At 31.8% G+C, this 19,509-nt stretch overlaps 1 protein-coding gene across 2 annotated transcripts; it reads left to right on the forward strand.

Moving 5' to 3' along the window:
• Window positions 1–349: 349 nt before the first annotated feature.
• On the forward strand, window positions 350–19,101 carry LOC101890044 (myb-like protein AA). 2 transcript variants are annotated; one of them, XM_005185979.4, is made up of 3 exons: window positions 350–1,116; window positions 1,441–1,741; window positions 17,401–19,101. In XM_005185979.4, the coding sequence occupies exons 1-3, from the start codon at window positions 873–875 to the stop codon at window positions 18,527–18,529; spliced, it is 1,674 nt and encodes a 557-aa protein (XP_005186036.1). In that variant the 5' UTR covers window positions 350–872; the 3' UTR covers window positions 18,530–19,101. The 2 variants fall into 2 exon arrangements, with proteins under 2 accessions (XP_005186036.1, XP_005186037.1); XM_005185980.4 differs by lacking the exon at window positions 350–1,116 and adding an exon at window positions 1,355–1,371.
• Window positions 19,102–19,509: the final 408 nt, after the last annotated feature.

The following is a 19,509-nucleotide window of genomic DNA, read 5'->3' on the forward strand; positions in this document are numbered from 1 at the left end:
GCCCGAGTATTTGTTAAATGTTTGAAGAACAAGGCGAAGAGTACAACCGACCGCCCGACTGATTCTATTTAGACAAAGTTAATGTAAATCTATACGACCGAGTTCGAGTGGCAGCAGCAGGCAGAGGTTTTGCGTTCTGAGTTTTTGCCGAGCTGAATTCCTCCGTTGTTGTGGCTGTGACGACAGTGTGTGTGTGTTTGTTGTTGTTGTTGCCCCTGTCGTTTTGTTGCAGTTGTGTGTATGACATGGACTGAACTGAACTGATCGTCGCCGTCCGTCATCATCGCATTATGGCATAAATTTTGTGTCTAAGACGAATTTTATAGTTATAGGCTACTCTTCTGCCGCTGTTGCTTCTGCCGGCGAATGGCGTTCCCTTTGTGGCCGTCGTTGGTGTTGTCGTTGTTGTTGTTGCTCTTTCTCTCCTCCCAGGCCGTAGTAGTTGTATTGCCGTGGTTTTTTTGATTTGCTGTAAAAACAAATTTGAAAAATGCGGGCTCTGGCTGGGGTGGTTGGTCTTTGGCAGTGATGGCTTTTAGTTGGGTTTTAAACTTGGTCGTGAGAGGGTAGTAGATCACAGCAAGCAGGCGAGTGAAGACAGCCAAAAAGCAAACGGGGCTAGCCAAGTGATAATTGTGAAAAATCAAAACACAAAGAATAAATTCCACAAAAAGAACGTTTTGAAAACAAAGTGAATTGAAATTAAAATACAAACTTGAAATTAAACCAAATCAGTCAGTCCAAAGATCAATGAACGGATAATTTAAAAAAACACAATAAACAATTTTAATGTTAACAATAAATTGAAAAACCAAAAAAAAAAAAAAATATTGAACAATTTTCCTGAGATTTTGTTTTGAAACATTTTATTGATGAGCCATAAAAAGTTATTGAAATCTCTGAACTCATCACCCACCTCAACGACCAGTGATCTGAACAACGACATTAGCCATCATCAGCGATCCTCACAAGAGATGAGTGCTAGCGCCGCCGCCTCAGCCGCCGCTATAGCATTGGCTTTGGATTTGAAGCCCAAGCACCAGCCGCCATCGATGATGGAACAGCATCCACAGCAGCAGCAGCAGCAACAACAGCATCAACAGAAAATCAAAAAATGTGCGTTGACCTACAAACTAAATCGTCCCCTAACTCGTAGTCTTCTCAATAGGAAGAAGAAACTGGCCAAGGAGCTTGCCAAAGCTCCTGCCGCCAGTTACTTCTCCTTGGCTTGCGCAGAAGAAACCACCACCTCCACCACTAGATGTAGTAAATGTTGTAGTCTTAAGTCAAGTAAAGACAATTGTTGTTGTTTGAGCACAACGACAACAACAAAGACAGCCAACATCTTGTCATCATCTGCTAGTTGTAGTAGTCCGTCATCTTCACCTACCTCTGTATTAACCAAAGAACAATTTTTATTTACCCTCGATTTACTTGCAGTGGTTCGACGCAATGCCTCCGACAAACTGAAACTGATACAGATGGTCCACGACAACCCGATTTTGTGGGACTCACGTCTGCCCAATTTCAAGGGAGCCGAAGAGGAAAAGAATCGGGCATGGGAAATGATTGGAAAGGAGTTCAATGCGCCCGGCAGGCGTGTGGCGCGAGCTTTTAAATCTCTGCGAGAATCCTATCGACGCGAATTGGCCCATGTCAAGCTGATGGGTAATAATTTCAAGCCCAAATGGAGTCTGTACGAGGCAATGGATTTTTTGCGCGACGTCATACGCGAGAGAAAGTGAGTAGAAGAGAACTATTTTTTATTAATTTAAAGATAAGGAACTCAAATATTTAAAAATATGTTGGGGAGAGATTTTTCACCAGTATTGAGTGTTGTTGTCAGTGGAGACTTATTTTTTTGACCTAAACAAACTCGTTTGTTGTAATTAAAACCGTTTTGAAAGGATTTTGTCGTCTCCCATTAAAATTTCGAAAGTGGAGAATTGTGTAGAGTTTCGAAAGTCATGAGAATCGTCCGGTTTCTGTGATATTTTATGCATTTCTTACGTAGCCGAATAGAAATCAGGCTAAAAAATTAGGGAATTTCTTAAATTTTTGAAAAGTTTAAATATTTTTGGAGACAATTGGTCCAAAAATGGAAAGTTTTGAAATTTTCTTTATTTTTATTTATTTTTTTTCTTTTTGAAAAATTGAGTTATATTTATTCAAATTAAAAAAAAAAAACAATAATTCGGGAAAATTACTTTTTTAATCGAACAATTTTTCTTCAGTTTTGAGTGTTATTCATAGTGGAGACTTATTTTTTATGACGTAACATACTTGTTTGATGTCACTATAATAGTTTTGTGATAATTCTAGTCGTCTTCAATGAATATATAGAAAGTGGAGACTTGTGGAGACTTTCTAAAATGCTAGAAATCGTCTGATTTTTGGAATATTTTATTAATTTAATATGTAGCGAATTTAAAAACAACCCGAAAAACTTGGTTTTATCTGGTATCTCGGCCATTTTAGTTAATTTTGTTTAAAAAAAGCTAAAATTTCAAAGTAATTTTTCAATACTTTTTGGAAATTATTAATTAATTTATTTTTTAGGCTAAATTATTTTGTGAAGAGACAGGCTCTTAATATAATTTAGTCAGTTTTTTTTTGGCTGTTTTTGAGTGTTTATAGTTCTTTTTCCTTTAAATTTCAAGAGTGGAGACTTATTTTTATGACATGATATGGTTGTGTAATGTAATCAAAACTTATTTTTTAGGGATTCTAGTCGATTCCCATTAACATTTTACGAGTGGAGACTTGTGGAGAGTTTCCAAAATGCTGCAAAACGTCTGATTTTTGTGATATTTGGCGAATTTCTTATTTAGCGATCTAATCCTAGCTATTTTAGAGTTTTTTGGAATATTTTTCAAAAAAGGAGTGCTGAGAAAATGTTTTCTATTTTTTTCTAAATCAGCTTAACTTTTTTCCAAATAGAAAAAAAAATTGGGGAAAGTATTTTAATTTTAAAATGTTCTTTTTTTTCAAAAAAATGTGGAGACTTGTGAAAAGGTTTTAAAAATAATAATTTTTTGTAACATATTCACATAAAATATAACTGTATTATGCTATTAAATGTATTTTTAGACTGCCATCAAACAGTGCCAATTTTTTGTCTTCAAATATATCAAGAAATTGCCGTTAATTTTTAAGACTTAAAAAATAGGTCCAAAACATTAAAGAAATTAAATTTACGTTTAGGTATTAGTGAATTTGTGCATTTTGAGTAAAAAATAAAAAAGTGGAGACTTTTGGAGAGATTTCAAAATTTTGAAAATTACAATTTTTTGTAACGTATTCGTGTTTGAAACACAAAATATTACTTTACTATGCCATTAAATCAATTTTACCATCAAATAGTTCAGATTTTCATATGTCTTCAAATCTTTTAAGAAATCTCCGCTAGAATTTTGAACTGTAATTGTCTGTGGAAACTTTCAAAATAAGTCCAAAAAAATAAAAAAAATATCGTTGTGTATTGTTATTGGCAAAATTGTGTATTTTGAGTGAATAATTGAAACTGGACACTTTTGGAGAGATTTAAAAATTTTAAAAATATGAATTTTTTGTGAAATATTCGCTATGGAAATATATAAAATTAATACTCTATACTACTAAATCAACTTTTGCCATCAAAAAGTTCCAAATTTATGTGTGACTTTAAATCTAGAAAGAAATCTTCGTTATTTGTAAATTTTGAGAATTATTTCTTAGTGGAGACTCTAGAAATAAGTTTAAAAAATTAGCAAAATGCTAATTGTGTTACGATATAGGAAAATCTATACATTTTGAGTGACAAATGAAAAGTGGAGACTTTTGGAGAGATTTCAAAATGTTCATAATATGAATTTTTGGTGACATATTCGTGGTTGAAACACCAAATATTATAATACTATGCTATAAAAACATATTTTGATTGGTTACATTCAGCTTAATAACACTAATTAGTTGAAGGTTTATCATGACTGAACACCTTCCCAAAAAATTACATACCTTTGTGATTAACCCTTCCAAAAAGCTTTTGCCGACTTTCCACAATAGAAAAAAATCCATGCCTCTTTGAACACATTCCTCTAAAAAATATGTATCTATTTAATCCCCAATTGCCAACTAATTATTAGATTTATCCCCCACCCCATCAAAAATAACTGAGCCTGCCAGAGTACTTAACAAATACCAAGAATGTGAAGCAAAAAAAAAAAAAAAGTCGGCACGGAGCATCATCCCAATTGACAAAATGGTTTACGCCCAGTTATGACGTGAATTTTTGTTGTATTGTGTTGATGAGTGAGTTCTCAATAATGGCGGCCGGCTGTTCGTTCGCATGATGGCACTCTGCTAACAACGACCGACAACGGGGCCATAACGACGTTGATAATAATAATCTTCTTAAAAAAGACGAGTACAAAACACACTACCACCTCCTCCCACTCAGTGCTCCTCCTCAGAAGCTTCTCTTCCACTACAACACATGGTCAGATGTATGACTGATGGTACCAAGCCATGTCATCACAGCTCGATTTTTTGTCGTGTTGTGTGGAGGCTGATCATTATTGCGATCGCATTAAATAATAAAAAAACACGCGTGTGTGTGTGTTTTCACTTTCGAGGCCGAATTCACTCGACCAACTGATGATTATTATGACGACGATGTTGTTGAATCCAATCATCCATTTAAATCAAGCCAAACTATTTAAACGCGTCCATAAGGCCCTTACAATAAGCAAAGTAAGGCGTACAAACCAAGAACGCAAAACTGAAAATTAAACACACGCACACACACACACAACAATTTCATCCCCCATTTCTTGTGTCGTTTTGACAAACGGTTGTTGCTATTTTTCAATTTGGGATTGTAATTGAACCATTGTACAGAACACGACGTACTACGGCAACAGAAGCAACAACAACAATGATCACACTGAGCCCAGTCGGATCGTCGCACAATTGCTCCAAATGCGAGAAAACAAAAAATCGTAAGACATGATGGCAATTGTTGGTTTGGCTCCGTTCAAGTGTGGAAACATTTATTGCCACATACTTTCGATTTTGGGGTCGCTGGCTGGCTGTTTGGCTTGCCTGGTCTTTGTCTTTATTGAGGAAAACATGGCTTCTAAATTGCTAAAAACGTCGTTTTTTTTTCTTGGACAATTTTAAATGAATTTCTGGTGGAAAGATCGACATACATATGTGTGCCGGTATAAGTCATAATTTCCAACGGTTTGTTCGTGAGAGCACAGTGGGTAAAAATGAGTTCATCGGTGTTTGAGACAAATCTGGAGCACAAATGTAAAACAATTCCATTTATATTTCTCTTCAAATGCTTGATTTGAGGTATTTTGCCTCAGTGGGGACATTTTAAATGTTGTTGAATTTTATAATTCCATTGGTAGCTAGTAGTTTTGGGATCTTTTAACACATTTCCAGCTTAAAACAAAAAGTCTCCAATTTTGGAGAGATTTCAAAATTCATGAAACAATATGTATTTTTGTCACTTACTACCTAAAATTGCTTATTTAACAATATTTGTTGAAAATTTCTATTCAATTGATTGATTTTCAGAGATTTTTGTTGGTGGAGACTTATTAGAAATTGTAAAATTTTTAAAGTTTATCCATCTTTGACAGTATATGGGTAGTTGGATCCATTTTCAAAAGTAATCGCAAATTTTTCATCAAATGCTTGATTTTAAACATTTTTTTGGTAGTGGAGACTTATTAATTTAATTTCAATATATTTTGGCATTTTTATGTGATTTAAAGCATATACAAACATTTCCAGTTAAAAGAAAAAGATCTCCAATTTTGGAGAATTTTTCAAATTTAATAAATTGAGTGTATTTTTAATTTTTCTAGATCATGTCGCTTCTTTAGGGCCCTAGAAGTAAATATTTGCAATATTTTTTTTTTATAAATTTTGGTTTCCAGTGTCAAACTTAATAAAATAATGGATTTTTAGTAGTTTTAATGCATTTAGAATAATTTAGAGCAGGAAACAAAAAAGTCTCCATTTTTGAAGAGTTTTCAAAATTACAAAAATAGGGTGAATTCTTCCATTCTTCTAACTCATATTGCTTTTTTAGGCACACAAAACTGAACATTCACTGATAAGTTGATAAAATCACTCAAAATTTCAAAAATTTGTAAGTGGAGACTTATAATTTTTTGTCTTAAAATATAAATTAATGCCTCCTAAAGGGATCTATGTACGTTTTGTATAGTTTATAGGCAATTCGAACAAGTGGAGACTTCTGTAGAATTCTCAAAAATATAAAAAATTAAGAAATTTTTGAATTTGCGAGTGGAGACTTAATTATGTTTATTGTTAAATATTACTTTTAGCTCCCTGAGAAGGTGTATGTATTTTCCATTTGTTTTAGAGCAAAATTTGATGAATGGAGACTTGTGTAGAGTTTTGAAAATTTTGGAAAATTTAAAATTTTTTGATTTTGTAGCTTTCTTTAGTGTTTAATCAACAGAAAAATTGAAAATTATGATACATTATGCGTAAGTATAATCCTTACTTCGTAAATTTGTGAGTGGAGACTTATTTATTTTTATTAAAAAAATATTACTTTTAGTTGCCTAAAGTGATTTAACTAGTTTTCTTTTATTTAAGATCAAAATTGAAGGAGTGGAGACTTGTGTAGAGTTTTCAAAATTTTGCCATAATTGTTTAAACTACCTAAAAACTTAAAATTTATAATCATTTACTGATAAACTTAGCAAATTATATTCCAGATTCGAAAAGTTGTGAGTGGAGACCTATTTATTTTTATAAAAAAAATATTTGAGTTACGTAAAACCACTGATGTAATTTTTCTATAGTTTAGAGACAACTTTAATGAGTGGAAACTTGTGTAGAGTTCCTAAAAAATTGCAAAATTTGGAAATTTTTGATTCTGAAGCTGTCAGTAATGTTTAATCTACCGAATATTTCCTAAATCGTTGTAAATTATGGTCTTAAAATTCAATATTTATGGATAAATTCTAAACCTTGCGAGTGGAGACTTAATTCTTTGATTGATTTATATTATTTTAGGTTTTCTAAAACGATCTAAATGTTTTTTTTTATAATTCGGACCAAATTTGATCAAGTGGAGACTTGTGTAGAGTTTTCGAAATTATGTCATAACTGAAATCAAAATTATGTCAAAATCTCCTAGCCCTTCCTAATTATTTCCATAATCACAAAATTCCATTCTTAGCACACTGTATCATCCATACCCTGCCCATATGATGATCGCTGCCCTCTCATCTGAGTTTTTCCGCCAATTGATTAAACGCTTCGTAAACCATGCTTGTGTGAGTATGGAATTCATTCGTCGTTAGCTGAGCACTCGTATGCCTGGTTCTTTAACAGTATTTGCTTACTACCCGATCTTCTTTTGTTAGACAGATCTTGGCAAATGGGGGAAAAACATGCAGCAGTACTCTTCACACAGAGAAGAGGGTAGCAGCGGTTGTTGCTTGGCTTAATTCTCTTTTCATTTCAATTCAGACTTTTCACTGATTACCAGTCCACATGTGTGAGTGTGTGTGTGTGGGCACATTCGCATGTGTAATTTTTGTTGGTTAGCATGATCGTCGTCAGCAGCAGCATCATGTCAAGCATGCCTCGTTCATGGTTGGTTCTTATGTTGGAGGGGCCACCGACATATGGTCCCAAAAGTGTAGCTGGCATACAATTGTGATGACGGGTTTGTTGAAAATTGGCTGAACGAACATCAATTATTTAGCCGTGCCATGGCTTGAAAGTCTGTTCCCTGAAATTGTGGATATGGTAGGGAGGGTTTCCTCCACATTCTCTCTTTCCTGTTGGGCTTTTTCTTTGAAATTATTGGGATGCAAATGCTCTGTTTATGCCCTGTCGTTTCGGGTGAAATGAGAGTGAGAGTGGCTGCCTCGTCTCGGCTTGGCTTATTGTTGTACGTTCAGTGTGAGTGCATCTCTGGTGGTAGTGCTGGCTAGAGATGGTCGAATAAAATGGATAGATGCAAGACTGATTGACTGTATGTACATATGTATGTGCGTACCATTCTCGCCAGTTTGTCTGTCTGTCTGGGTGTTTGTTGTTGATTAGTTGTTATTATTTTTGCCCCGTCCGCTTATCAGCCTTAAACCGTTTTATATTTTGTACATTTCTGCTATTTAAATATGGTTGAGAACTACAAACATCTATACATCTATGTCATCGCCGACGAATTGTATGTGTGTATGTATGTTTGTATGTGGGGGATATGTAGATTTGTGAGTATGTGTACATATTGTATGAGGTTTTTTGGTATTTTAGCCGCTGCTACTGCCGCCTGCTGCTCCTATCGTTCTACGTTTCTCCTCCCCACACACATTCATGTCAACATCTATAAATCGCTACATACGTACATACATTCGAGTACATGAAAATCATGCAAGGTACTGCTACTACTACTGGATGCTGGCGTTGTGAAGTGAAATAAACGCAATTCTGGTGTTTTGGTGATGATGGCGGCGGCAATGATGGTGATGGTACAGTTATCGTCAACCTCAATTAATTTAAACGGATTTTTTCTGCTGTTTTCAATTTCGCTGTGAAATGTCACTTTACTTTACACCGTTATTTGTTGCTGTTGTTGCTGTTGTTTTTTGATTTGTTTTCAAATTTGTATTTGTTGTTTTCGTGGCTGTTGTCGTTGTTTGATGCTCGTTGTTGGATTTGATTAAGCCAACAACAAAAGAGCCCCGAAGAGAGGCAGAGAGGAAAACAAATGGAATCAAGGTTTCTGTGTCATCGCAATGAATAAAAAGCTTAAGATAGGTAATCGTCTAATTGATTTAAATAGTGAATTTAATTTGGTTAATCTGCGGAATTGTTTTGGATGGGTACATATTTTTTATAAACAAAAACATTTTTTGGAGCAAATAAATATTTAAATAATTAAAAATATTTTTTTTTAATTATTGTGGTTCACAAAATTTAAATTTGGCATTTACCAGGTTTTTTTTCACAAAATTTTAATTTTTTTATTAGTGGAGACCTGATTTTTTCCATTGATTATATATTTACACCTAATTCAATTTACAAAAATGTCAATTTTTTTGAATATCAGGCATAAATAATTATTGGAGACTTGTACAAAGTTATTATAATTTATTTTTTTTGGGAATTTTTTATTAAAATTTGATATTAATTGGAATTAGCTTTCAAAAATGCAAAATTTGTTATATTGGCTACATAAATATAGTAGTGGAGAGTTATAAGTTTTATAATTTAAAGTTTAATTTTATCCAAATGCTAAGATTTTTAAATTAGAAAATCCTAATTTCTTGGAAATATATTTATACTGAGGTTATTTTGACACATTTTGTTTTTTTTACTATTGGAGACTTACATTTTTTTGGGTTTCTTGAAACCTTATAATTTTTTTAGCAGTGGAGACTAGATCTTTTACTTTGAAAATAAATTTACACATAAATTGCTTCATAAAAGTACCAAAATTATTTGCATTTGAGGTATAAATTATGAGTGAAGACTTGTGTAGAGTTAATAAAAGTATAAATTTTGGCAAATTTTAATTTGCTTTCAAAAATTATAACTTCGAAAAAAATATACATCTTCATTTCATAAAAATGATATTTTTTTTTCAAAAAATTAATTTTTTGTGAATAAGGAAGTGGAGAGAATTGTGGAGAACATTTTAATGGGGATTTTAGTTTTTCTGATTGGCTTAAGTTTCTCTCTATTTTAAATAAGTTAACAAAGTTTGGAAACTTTTTTTGTAATTTTTTGCCAGTGGAGACTTGTGTTTTTGTATTGTCAAGGGAATCGTAGTTAATTTTTTTCAAATCTTAAGAAAACAAATCTTAATAAAATAAAAACAACTCAATTTTTGACAATTATATAATTTCTTGATCGGCCAGATTTTGTTTGCAGGTCTATTGAAAATGAATACATTTTTTTAAATTTAATTTAAAAAAAAGATATACATATACTCTTGAATTTTTGGCGATTTTTTTGCTAGTGAAGGCTTGTTTTTTTTTGCTTGCCTTAGGACTTCTTTTATTCTGTTGCAGAAGAAAACAAAAAAAAAATTAATTTAATGAAAAATAAAAAAATTGGCTTAATTTTTTTACATTTTTTGTGAGTGGATTTGGATTTTTTGCCTGCCTCAGGATCTATACTTAGTTTACAGCAGAATAAATGCAAGAAATTTAAAATTGGACAAAATAATAAAGAAATGAAGACTTTTTTCTCCAAATTTTTATCAGTGGAGACTTATATTTTTCAATTGCACGTCCCTTTACCTTTCATTTGCTTTAAAATAAAATAAAAAAAAATTAAATTCTATCTTGTGTAAAGAAGTGGAGAGAAATTCTCCAACTTTTTGTTAGTGGAGACCTAGTTTTTTTGTTTTTGTAGGGATCTTCTTTTGAAAAACTTTAAATTCAGCTTTAAAAAATTGAGATTAAGTCATAAATGAGGAAATTACAATCATTTTCTCCAAATTTTTATAAGTGGAGACTTGTATTTTTTCTGCAAAATAAAATTTAAATAGTAAAAATTAATTCACAAGTAAAGAAATGGGGAAAATGTGAAATTGAATCATAAATAAATGAATAATTCAAAATTTTTCTCCAATTTTTTATTAGTGGAGACTTCAATTTTTTGCTTTTCTGCGAATCTATTTTCAAGTTACTTGAAATTCAATTTAAAAAAATCCGATTAAGTCATAATTAAAGAATTAACGAAGATTTTCTCCAATTTTTTGTTAGTGGAGAATTGCATTCTTCTGTCGACTTTTAATTTATACTCATTTTACTGCAAAATAAAATAGAAATATTTATAATTCGTACATAAGTAAGGAGCTGGAGACATTTTTTTTATCTTAAAAAAAATTTGGAGACTCGCATTTTTTGAGTGATATGGTGTTCAAATTCAATCTCCCGCAAATTAATTCAATTCAAGAACTGGAGACAATTTTTTTTTTAACTTTAAAAAAGTGGAGACTTGCATTTTTTGCCTGAATTGGTTTTCAAATTCAATCTGCCGCAAAATAAATTCAAATTTGAGTCATAAACATAGAAACTAAGACTTGTGTAGAGTTTCAAAACTGATAAAATATAAGCCAACTTCTATCATAAACCTAAATTTTCAAAGAATATAATTCCCTTAGCTGTTTTTATTGGAAAGAAATCCTTATCACTTAAAGTATTTGTTTGACGTTCTTAGAATTTCTTACACATTTTTTTTGTTTCAAAGCCAAACAAACATTGTTTTGGGTGCACACAGGCCAGGCCAGGCATATGGGGTGGTGGTATTTTTTATCACCATGTTGTCGTTTTTTTCACAACAACCGTTCCCTTAAATGTTGACCAATATTATGTATTATTATTGTTGTTGTTGGTGGCATTTTTATTTATATATCGAAACCACAAGAAAAATATGGAAATAAAATCAACGTCCAGCGCATGGTGAATATAAAGGCGTCAGTCCACACATCCCGTCCACAAATGCAGTTTATTCTTCATTTGTTTTGGTGGTCACACCAAACACACACTCATACACACACATGGGTATGGTAACGTTTCTTTTAAACCCCCTTTTTCTTATCATTTAATTTTCTGGTTGTTTTGGTGCTGGGCCGAGTGGCAACAGCAACAGCACCAACATCAGCACATGTGCGCTACATTGTGTTTTGTTGCTGGTGTTAGTTATGGTCGACAATAATTCTGAACTCAACTCAAGACTTTGTTTAAATAATTAAAAACAATACGAATCGAAACAAGCAACACAATAATACCAATGAATCTCACAATAAAAACAAAAAAAAAAAAAAAAAACAACTACAAGCCTTGTCGCTGGCCGAGAATATGGAAATATATGTACATTATTATAAACTTTTTGATACGATTGTTGTACGTACAATACAAAAACGAAAAAAATAACGATCTGTTTTTATTGCCGCCATTGGCGCTGTGGCAAAAAAAAAAAAAAAAATCCACACATCGAGCGAGTGCGGACTGGCTGGCTGTAAAAGGTCTTTGTTAAGAAAATCTACCCTGTGCGGCATGAGTCATTTGTTGACAATAGGGGAATGGTTTAAAAGTGAAAATGTTCTTGAACGTTGGATTTGAATAAATCATTGCAATCGGTTTATTGTGAAATTTTAAATATAGCGATGATAAGATTGGTCAGGGTTCTTTAAGGTGGGTTTTTTCTTAAACACACACAAATAATTTCACAATGAATGCAAACATAAAATTAATATCAGCGGTTTTCTGTTAATTTATCGATAATACAAATTTTGTAATGCATTTTGTTCAATGTTTTATGTAGTGGAGACTTGGTTTTTATTATTGATATTTCTTTAGAGCCTGGGTCTTAACAATTTTCCACAAAGAAATTTCAAATTTTGTGCATACATACAAAGTGGAGACTTTTGGAGAGTTTCTAAAATGCCTCGAAACACACACTGAAGTTGATTTTCTTACAGTGGCTAAAGTCCAATGGATTTTGAGAACTCTATAAAAGTCTCCACTCTTGACAGTTTCATAAAAATTTCGATTTTTAATGGTAAATATTAAAGATAAAGGTTTCGGCAGTGGATACTTGGTTTTTGCTAGTGAATACTTTTGGCAGTGAATACTTTTGGTTTTTATTATTGATATTCCTTAAGAGCCAGATTTTGTGCATAAATAAAAAGTGGAGACTTTTGGAGAGTTTCTAAAATTCCTCGAAACACTCAATGAAGTCGATTTTCTTACAGTGGCTACAGTACAATGGATTTTAAGAACTCCATAAAAGTCTGCACTTTTGAATTTTTATAAAATTTTCGATTTTTTAATGGTAAATAAAAATGTTAATGTTTTCTGCAGTGGAGACTTGGATTTTTCCAGTGATATTGCTTTAAAGCATATGTGTATTAACCATTTCTTGCACGGATATTTTCGAATTTGTGTATAAATAAAAAGTGGAGACTTTTGGAGATAATTTTTTCTTTTTTAATTCATTTAATTCTAAAATGCTCATAGACTGCCTTTAAAATAGATATTTTCACCATGGCTATAGTTCAGCTCGTTTAAAAACTCTACAAAAGTCTCCACTTGAAAAATTCATAAAAGTTATGATTTCTTAATTGTAAATAGTAAGGGAAATGTTTTCAATACACACAATATATGTTTTATGACAAGTCTCCACAATAGAATTTCATACGAAAATTGTAAATTTTTATTGTTTAATTTAAAATAAAACAATATTTAACCGAAAAATATTTATGTTGGCTTCCAATGTCTTAGAGTAGCACATGTTACAAAGAAAAGCAATGATTTTGGACAATTTTAAAATTTTGAAAAAGTCTCCACTTTTTAAAACATTGCTTAAATCAAAGGTTTTTTTCTGGATATATATTTTATGGGATGCAGTCAAGTTTCCCATTTCAAAAAATCCAGGTCTCCACTAACAAGTTTATGGAGTATTTTTAATAAAATATTTCTAAATCATTTAAAATCGTCATCATTAAAAATTAATATAAAAAAACTATATTCATTGAGTTTTTAGACATCCCTAGAAATGTTTATTAAAATAAGAAATATTGTTTTGGACAATTTGGGATTTGGAAAAGGTCTCCACATTTTTATATTTTCATAAATTTAAGCTTTTTTTCTTTGAAAATGCATTCTATGGGAAGCTATGGAATATTTCATGACTTAAAATCCAGGTCTCCACGAACAAACTCATTCAGTAATTTCAATAAAAATGTTTAAAACTTGTCATATTCAAAAAGATTATTGAAATATGGCTATTTTGGTTTTTAATATAACTTATTAAAACCACCAGAAATACATAATAGAAGGAAATTATATGTTTTTTATAAATTTTGAAGTTTTGAAAAAATCTCCACTTTTTGAATATCATTAAAATCAATAATTTTTCTTTTAAACTAGGCTCCATAAGAAGAAGTAAAATATCCCAGCTCTTAAAATTTAGGTCTCCACTAGCAAACTCGCATTGATTTTATAGTTTTTTTTTTTAAATCAAAAAGTCTCCATTTATTAAACACTCGCAAAATTAGAAAATGTCGTTGGATTTAGATTTATTACGATACAAAAAAATATCCCGGGCCTTAAAATGGAGGTCTCCACTAAAAATATTTACTAAGAATATTTACAAATTTTTCCAAAATTTGTTAAAAATCATCAACATTAAATGAAAAATGTCTAAGTTGCTATAAAATAAATTGCTAATAATAGAAGCATCTGGAAATATTTATTTCAATAAAAAACATTGGTTTTGAACCATTTGGGAATTTTTCAAAAAGTCTCCACTTTTTAAAATATCGTTAAAATCAACCACTTTTCCTTTGAAACTAAATTTGCAGGTTGCAATATAATTTTCCAACCCATAAAAGCCAGATCTCCACTAACAAATTCACGGAGAATTTTAAATAATTTTCTTTGAAAATATATTGTAGGGAATTTGAATAAACATTCTAAGCCATAATAACTGGGTCTCCACAAACAATGTAAAGGTGAGTTTTTAACAAATTGTACAAAAAGACAAAAAAAAAAAAAAATAATTTGTGTCTAAAAATTCAATCTGTTACTTTGACATGTACACACATTTCCCAAACATCCACGAAAAATCCTAACAACTTCGTGATATTTTTAGAAAAAAAAATATTCAAATGTTTCCATTGATTTTTCCCTTGAATACATACTTAGAGGAAGCCGCATAATGCACAATGTCAATTGTATTGACCCATCTTAAAAGGAAATGTAACAAATTTCATGCACTTTCCCATGAATAATAATGGTACGACAACACCCACCCCTCAAGCAAACACTCAAACATACATACATACATTAGTTCAGTCATTCACGCATGTCTGCATTCGTTCGTTCGTTCATTCATTAAAAACGAAACACACAAAAATCCTACACAATGTATTTCCTTTAATTGGACTCAGGCTAAATGGGAACATTTCAACAACAACAACAACAAGAAGAAGACATATTTTTTGGTATAAATATCAAATTACATGAGATTTTCTTTTGTATCCATACTTGAAATGAAAAAAGAAAGCCATAAAGACAGACGGACAGATAGACAGACAAATATAGAGCCCCAAAATATTTTGAAAGGCACGCATGCGCTTTAAGAACACATTTGTTCGTTCTTTTACATATGTTGGTTGGCATTCGGCATTTTTAGACCAGAAATGAAAGACAGCGAATGCATGGTTCTCAAGAGCTCTTATTTCAGCAACGTAAAACAAACATTTGTTTGGCAGATGTGTCTGGAACATGTTCTGTGTGTGTGAACTATTTTTAAACACACAAGCACACACACACACATTGAGTCAAGGATTTGCCGGTTCGAACAATAAGAAGAGTCCTGTATTTAGATTGCAGAGCGGAAAAGCCGGCTGGCTGGCATACGAGTCGCTGAGATTTAAGCCATAAACATATAAACTACCTAAGTTCAGGTAGTGGATTTGTTCTTGTTGGCTGTTCTGAGACAAACATGTCCTTTTAATTATAAGGGGACCATATTTCTTATAGGACTTCCGCAGAATATTTTGGTTTTATTTGGGATTTTTGGTTTATCATAAAATGAGTTTCCTTCTTAATTTCCACATGGCTTCAAATCAACACATATTATATCATGTCTCCAGAAATTACTCAATATTTTTCTTTAAATTTTTTGGTCATTTTTTAATTTAAAACATTCATATGCTCTTTATAAATTAATCCAAGTCTCTTTATTTAGTAATCAGTGATAATTTTAAGTGTTTTTTGAAAACTCTACAGAGTCTCAATTTTTTATTCATCCGTATTATCAACCCGTTTTTAATTGCATTGTGTTCAGAAAATTCCAAAAATTCAATATATGTAAAATAAAAATAGTCTCCACGTATTAAAAATCATAGAAATAGTCTCCATTTTTTTATTTTCTGAGAAAATAACTAATTTTTGATTTTATTTGCTTTAGAAGACTATATACATTAAATATATAAGAAAAAATTCTGGTCTCCACTAAGTAGAAATCCGAGTATTAAGTCTCCACTTTGTTGTTTGTTGAGTTATCAACTCGTTCTTGATATCATTGTGTTGAGAAAATTCAAGAAATGCAATATATGTAAAAAAAATACTCTCCACTAAGTAAAACTCGATATAAAGAGTCTCCACTTTTTGATTTTATGAGTGAAAAACCTGTTTTTGATTTCATTGTGTTGGCAATGATGTATATATGCAATATATGTGAAATAACACTAGTCTCCACTTTGTAAAAATCAATGTTAGAAGTCTCCACTTTCTTATTTTAAGAGCTAGCAAAAAGTTGTTAACGTTACTGTGTTAAGTATTCTCCAAATATTCAATATATGCAAAATAAAAATACTCTCCACTAAGTAAAACTCGATATTAAGAGTCTCCACTTTTTGATTTTATGAGTGAACAACTCGTTTTTTATTTTATCGTGTTGGCAATGATGCAAACATTCAATATATGTGAAAAAATAGTGGTCTCCACTCAGTAAAATTTAAGATTTGTAGTCTCCACTTTGTCATTTTAAGAGATAGAAAATAGTTTTTTTATGTTGCTTTGTTAATTAATCTCCAAATATTCAAAATATGTAAGAAAACAATGGTCTCCATTAACAAAAAAATCGAAATAAATAGTCTCCACTTTGTTATTTTGCGAGTTAGGAACTCATTTTTGAGTTATTTGTATAGAGAACAATCGATATATCCTTAATGTGCGAACTAAAAATAGTCTCCACTAAGTAAAAATCTATGTTATAAGTCTCCACTTTGACATTGTAGGAGCTACGTACTTGTTCCGGAAGCCAATATGTTCAGAATGCTCTGAATAATCAATATGTATAAAAAAAACAATGGTCTCCAAAAGCAAAAATCGAATCAAAAAATTTCCACTCTGTTATTTTTCGAGCAATGAAGGGGTCATTGCTTTCATTGTTTAAAGTATACTAATATAATCATTGATCTCAAAAAAAAAAAAAAATAAATAAATAAATAATAATAATAATAATCAAAAAGTCACCACTCTGTTATTTTTCGAATAATTGTCTAGTTTTTTTGGGGTCATTGTGTAGAGTATAATCTAAATACTTGCTATTTATGAAAAAGAAATTGTCTCCACTTACAAAAAAATTGAAACAAAAAGTCTCCACTATTTTGTTATGTCAATAACAACAATCCATATGTCCATTATATGTCGAATACAAATAGTCTCCACTAGTTAAAAATATAAGATTGATAATTGAAAAAAGTCTCTACTTCTTAGTAGAGACCGTTAAAATAATTTCCTATAAAAATTGATTTAAAATCTTAACTTTACTTTGAAAAAGTTACAAATTTTCTAATTATTTATTTCTTCTTCTTCTTTCCTTCCATTTCAGAGGTGGCTCACATGCTCTGGAGCACAGTGGCCCCTTAGGTCTCAATCTCACGGCGTTGGCCCAACACATCTCCAATGCTGCTGCAGCTAATAACAATAACAACAACAGCAACAACAAAAACAGCTACAAATTAAATTCAATGCATTCATCGTTTAATGATTCCGCCTTGAATCTCTCCAAATGTTCATCGAATCTCAATATGAGCGGTGGCGGCGATGATTACTATTATAACGTAAAATCCGAATTGGATTTGTCTAATCAAAATACAAATCCCAATGCGGTGGTACACCAACATCAACAACAACTGGCAGCAGCTTTGGGAGCCAGCTTCAATCCGGCCCCGGCCCATCAACACCAGCACACATCATCACATGCATCTAATAATAATAATAATGCCACACAACAACAACAGCAACATTCGGGAAACCAGCTGCAACAACACCAACAACTATTGCACAACGATAGCCGTGTCTCATCGACCCGCAATGATTCCTCCACTGGACAAAACAATACTTACGATGATTTGGATAACTCCTCAGTGCGTAGCGGCGATGAGGGGGCGGCCCTAAGCAATCAAGGCTCAGATGAGGTAGAAGAATTGGAAGCCATAGATGCAGATTTCCCCTATCCTTTGATATTGAATTCCCATCACTCGCCCACGACGAGTGGGGCGGGTATTAATGGCAGCAGTGGTGGGGTACCACCGCTGAAACGCCGACGTAAACATTTGAATAGTACCGGCGAGGAGGATAACGATGCCGACGACGATGATGACCAGGATCAGGATGAATACGATGGCCAAATGCTGCAACAACATCGTCATTTGCGGGCTCAGAATATGGCCAATGGTCTAACGCATAACGGTTTAATGGGCGATATAATGGCCCAGCCCCAGACAGTGCGTGAAGTTTTAAATTCCAAATTCTGTGGTTTCATATCGGCCAAACTCAATAGCATGGAAGATTCGGAGGCGGATAATTTAATGAATAAAATTCTCATGTTGCTGGTGCAGACGCAAATGAACAATGCCGTGGCCAGCACGGCAACAGCTGGGACCACTGGCTCATCATCACCTTCGGGTAGCAGTTTAAATGTCTCCACACCAATGGGAGGTAGTGAGGCAAAATGAAGAGGGAGAAGAAAAAAGGAATTTTCCAAAAACTCAACAAGGAACAAAAGACAACAACAAAAAGAACAAAAAGAAGTGCCATTTACAAAAGAAACAAAAAAAAGAAAACTTTACTTGTGATTTTATACAAAAAAATGAAAAAACCTACAAATATATATTTTATACCTACCTACATAGTTACATTCTTTGTAATTCATTCATTAATGGGAATAGAAACAGAAATGAATTGTAAAACCCCAGAATAAAAACTGAAAAAGAGATTATTATTAATTTTTAATGAACACAAAAAAACCAAAAAAAAAAAAAAGAGAAACACAAAACTTGCCTAAAACAAAGCAACTGTTTTCTGTGAATATTTACTTTTTACATCAAAAATAGATTAATTTACTTTCCTTTTGCAATTAGTTTTAAAAATGAAATAAATCCTTTAGAAAACTCAAACACACACACACAGACACATAAAGGCTTTTGTGAAAACGATTTAAAGAAAATGAAATTAAATGTTAAGTTTTGCCATAATTTTCTCAATGCTTAGGGAAGAAATAAAAAAGACACAATAATATATAAAAAAGGAATAATAAAACCTTAAGCAGTCCTTGTGAAGTCTAGGCTCAAATAGAATATTGTTACCCTCTTGCCATTTATACATATACATACATATATGCTATTTTAGAATATTTTTTAAGTTTTATGTGTAAATACCAATTTTTTTACCCATGAATTACTCTTCGCTCTCTCGTTACTTTCTTATTCTTATAAATATAATTTAAGGGTGCCAAAGTTATGTAGTTTAATATTAATGTATAATTTTTAATATTTTTTTATTATATTTTTGTAGTTTTATGTTTTTCATTTCCTTCACATACAAATACATACATATGTTTATTATAGCATATCTATACATATATAATATTTTATTATTATATTTTTCAAAGTACAGAAACTAGAACAAACCAAAAATTATTATTTACCTTGAAGTT

The sequence above is a fragment of the Musca domestica genome, unplaced genomic scaffold, assembly GCF_030504385.1.
Source record: "Musca domestica strain aabys unplaced genomic scaffold, Musca_domestica.polishedcontigs.V.1.1 27, whole genome shotgun sequence".
Lineage (NCBI taxonomy): Eukaryota > Metazoa > Arthropoda > Insecta > Diptera > Muscidae > Musca > Musca domestica.